Source organism: Jaculus jaculus, chromosome 1 (genome assembly GCF_020740685.1).
Source record: "Jaculus jaculus isolate mJacJac1 chromosome 1, mJacJac1.mat.Y.cur, whole genome shotgun sequence".
Taxonomy (NCBI): Eukaryota; Metazoa; Chordata; class Mammalia; order Rodentia; family Dipodidae; genus Jaculus; species Jaculus jaculus.
Window position 1 is genome coordinate 176258213 of NC_059102.1, and position 4571 is coordinate 176262783.

The 4571-nt window shown below is 37.5% G+C and overlaps 1 protein-coding gene across 1 annotated transcript; it reads left to right on the top strand.

Annotated features, from left to right (window-relative positions):
• Window positions 1-3892, top strand: LOC123462155 (olfactory receptor 4A15-like). The gene is made up of 2 exons (XM_045154594.1): window positions 1-899; window positions 3871-3892. Exons 1-2 carry the CDS (start codon window positions 1-3, stop codon window positions 3890-3892), a joined length of 921 nt encoding a protein of 306 aa, XP_045010529.1.
• Window positions 3893-4571: the final 679 nt, after the last annotated feature.

The window sequence follows — 4571 nt, forward strand, 5'->3', positions numbered from 1 at the left end:
ATGGAACAAAGGAACAATGTGACTGAGTTTGTCCTCTTGGGTCTAACTCAGAGTCTCAATGGTCAGAAAATATTGTTCGTTGTGTTTTTACTCATTTACATTGTGACAATGGTAGGCAACCTCCTCATTGTTGTGACTGTTGTGGTCAGCCCCAACCTGGATGCTCCCATGTATTTCTTTCTTGGCTACTTGTCATTTATGGATGCTGTTTATTCAACTACAGTTACTCCAAATATGATCATAGACTTACTCTATGAGAAGAAAACTATTTCCTTCAAAGCTTGTATGACCCAGCTTTTCATAGGACACTTATTTGGTGGTGCTGAGATTTTACTCCTGGTTGTCATGGCCTATGACCGCTATGTGGCCATCTGCAAACCTCTGCATTACCTGACCATCATGAGCAAACGATTGTGTGCTCTGCTGCTACTGTTGGCCTGGACTGGAGGCTTTCTGCATGCTGTAGTCCAACTTCTCTTTGTGTACAACCTTCCTTTCTGTGGCCCCAATGTCATTGACCACTTTATCTGTGACATGTATCCCTTATTAAAACTTGCCTGCACAGACACTTATATCATTGGCCTCACAGTGGTTGCCAATGATGGGGCAATCTGCGTAGTCATCTTTATGCTCTTGCTCATCTCTTATGGGGTCATCCTGCACTCCTTGAAGAAGCTAAGTCAGGAAGGGAGACGCAAAGCCATATCAACCTGTGGCTCTCACATCACTGTGGTTGTCCTCTTCTTTGTTCCTTGCATTTTTATGTATGTGAGACCACCTTCTACCTTACCTATTGATAAGTCCTTGACTGTGTTTTACACTGTAATCACCCCTATGCTGAATCCCCTAATCTATACTCTGAGAAATGCAGAGATGAAAAATGCCATGAAGAAGCTTAGAACTGGAAAAAGACAATGAAATGACAGAGAAATGGGACACAAAAGTATGATGTAAAGTTACTCCGGCATCCAATATAAAAGGCATGTATGTGCACTTGATGTGTGGTGGATGCACACAGAGTCCAGATGTGAGCATTGAGTATCTTTTTAATTTAGTCTTTGACATATGGTCGTTCACTGAACCCACAGCTCACAGATTCAACTAGTCTAGTTGGCCAGCAAGCCCTGGGAATCTTCTTGTTTCTACTTCTTCAACACTTGGGCTGCAAACATGTCCCACCATGACTAACATTTGAAGTGAATTCTGAGGATCCAAACTCATGCTTGCATGAGAAGCATTTCTAGTTGATGATGTATCTCCTCATGTCCCTTAACATACATTTTTAAGATTTCTAGAATTTCTTGAAAACACATCTTCAGGTGTTGTGTACCAGGTAATTTTGCAGAGAATAGAGATATGTATACCACAGATATTTCTGTAAATTTATTTTATTTAATAGAGGATTATTTCACTTTTCTTAAAGTTATTAAATTTTAAAAATTAGTAGTGCTAATTGCTCATTTTGAGGAATAAATTAAGAAATAATATGCAAGTTCTTGGTCCATTCCTTTATTTGTCTATTATTAATAGATTATATTACTGTTTGAAGTATATGTTTATTTTTGATTCTAAAATATATCTTAAATGTATGACTTTGTTTATATTTTAGCATATTAAGTTTGAAGAGGGATAACACTTCAGTTTTAATATTAGTCAAAAAGAAGCAAAGCACATAAAATAATCTGAATGAACAAGGAAGGCATGCAGAAGAATGACTATTGCTTACTTTTCAATTTTGAAAACCATAAGACCCTAAGGTAGAGCTGCTTTGTTTGTTGGTATATTTTAATAAGAATAAAAATGACCAATGTTCTTAGTTTAGAATATATAATACCTTAGTATATTTTTCAATACATGTGCTTATAGCCTTCTCGAAGAGACCAACCTCTGCCTTTCATATGCCAAGTGAACATAATCCATTGTCCATAACTTACAAAGACCCATACCTTTACAACAGATGTTTTAGAAAATATAATTGACAAGAAAAATAAAGCCCAAAGAAAGAAAAGTGGTCGATTTATTTAGATCTTTCCCTGTACAGGGATGTATAATCAGGCTCTGAGTACCAGGGTTCAGGGAGTCAGCCCCCACCAAAGACTAGGTGGATTCTTTTACCCAGAGTGGTACACCTTAACCACCACTAGCATCTACACAGCTCACTGTTGCAAAAGTAATCCTGCCTGAGTTCCTCATGAGGTAATCCATTTATGAATAGGCCTGCCACTTAATGACACTGGCTGTATAACTGCATACATTAAGGTGTTTGGAATTTTACTACAGGACAGAAGAATCATATAGATATGGTTCACCTATCATGGTACTTACACTGTTGGGGAAAAGATAATAAAATTTATTTTATCCTTAATGATTATTAATGGAAATTGATCATTCAAAAGTGGGGTTTTCTTTTTAACAAGAAGGTCTTTACCCCCAAATCAGAAGAGATAATCAGAGAGATTCACTAATTGTAATCCAGAAACTATAGGAACGTGAAGAAACAAGACAACATGATTCCTATAAAAGACCATAACACTTCAACAACTTAACTCAAAGACACTGAAACAGCTAAAATGCCACTTGAAGATTTCAAGGTTGTTTTGGAAAAATAAAACAAAGATCAACGAATTCTATCCATGACCTGGAGATGAAAGTCAGCAACAACAAGTTAAAATAATGAAAATTGATGAGAAAATCAGAAATATGTTTTAAAAAATTCAACAACATGAAAGAAATTTCAGTTAGAAAATTTAACTTTGAAAGTAAACAAAAATGTGTAATGTAAAGCTCAATGAAATATGTAAAACAAAAACAGTGGGAAGCAATCATCAATAGACTCAAACAAGCAGAAAAAAGAATATAATGATGGGGGACTCGATTAAATGAAATACTTCATCCAATTATCAGTAAGGAAAATTAAATGGATATGACCAGATCATTGAAAACTGGGATACAATCAAGACTTACCCAAGAAGCCTGGGATAAGGGTAGGAGCTGAGATAAATACCAAAGCACAAAGAAACTATTAAATGAAAATATAGCAGAAAATTCACAAATCTAGAGAAAGAAATAGACATTCAGGCAGAAAATATATTAGTAACTCCTAATAGACATGACCAGAGGTAAACCTCTCCATGATACAGTATAGTTAAGCTGTCAAAAATCCAAAGCAAGGGCTGGGTAGATGGCTTAGCAGTTAAGGAATTTGCCTGTAAAGCCAAAGGATCCCAGTTCAACTCTCCAGGACCCACGTAAGCCATATGCACAAGGAGACCCATACATCTGGAGTTCACTTGCAGTGGCTGGAGGCCCTAGCAGGTCCATTCTCTCTCTCTCTCTCTCTCTCTCTCTCTCACTCTCTCTCTCTCTCTCTCTCTCTCTCTCTCTCTCTCTCTCTCTCTCTCCCTCTCTCTCTCTCTCCCTCTCTCTCTCTCTCCCTGTCTCTCTCCATCTTTCTCACAAATAAATAAAAACAATATATTTTTAAAAGTCCAAAGCAGGGCTGGAGAGATGGCTTAGCTGTTAAGTGCTGGCCTGTGAAGCCTAAGGACCTAGTTCGAGGTTCAATTCCCCAGGACCCACTTTAGCCAGATGAACAAGGGGGCGCAAGCATCTGGAGTTCGTTTGCAGTGGCTGGAAGCCCTGGCTCGCCCATTCTTCCCTCCCTCCCTTCCTCCTCCCTCTCTCCCTCTCCCTCCCTCCCTCCCTCCCCCCACCTCTCTCTCTCTCTCTCTCTCTCTCTCCCTCTTTCTCTGTCTGTCACTCTCAAATAAATAATAAAAAAGTCCAAAGCAATACTAAAAGGTATAAGAGAAAAATGTCAACTTATACAGACAGAAATATCAGAATAAAATCAGCTCTTTTGTTTTCAATCCGCAAAATCATAAATGTATAGAATAATGTATTTCAAATAAAAAAAATTCAATGAAAAATGCTATGTCCAGCATATTTATGTTTAAAATTGGGAGAGAAATAAGGACATTTTATGTCAAGAACAAAGGAATGCAGTTCAGGGCTGGGGAGATGGCTTTGCGGTTAAGCACTTGCCTGTGAAGCCTAAGGACCTCAGTTTGAGGCTTGATTCCCCAGGACCTACTTATGCCAGATGCACAAGGGCGCGCATGCCTTTGTAGTTCATTTGCAGTGGCTGAAGGCCCTGGCATGCCCATTCTCTCTCTATCTATCTGCCTCTTTCTCTCTCTCTCTCTTGCTCGGAAATAAATATGTAAAAATAAACAAAAAAAGGAATGCAGTTCATGACAACCAAGTTAGTACTACAGAAGATACTTATAGGAGTACAGAGGAAGATAAAAGACAGTCTCAATTATGAGAAGACAGCAAGCAAAAACTTTTCTGAGAGAAATGGCTAAAGAAAGGAGTACTTAGAATGAATCTATTTTATCCAACACAATAAACCAAAAAAAAAAAAAAAAACCCTAATGCTAATTGGGGAGAAAGTAAATAACATAACATCAAAAAATAAATAACATAAAATCAAACAAAACAGTAAAGTAACCAACAAAATTTTAAGAAGTGGTACACATTTATCAATACTTTCCTTAAGTATAAATTAC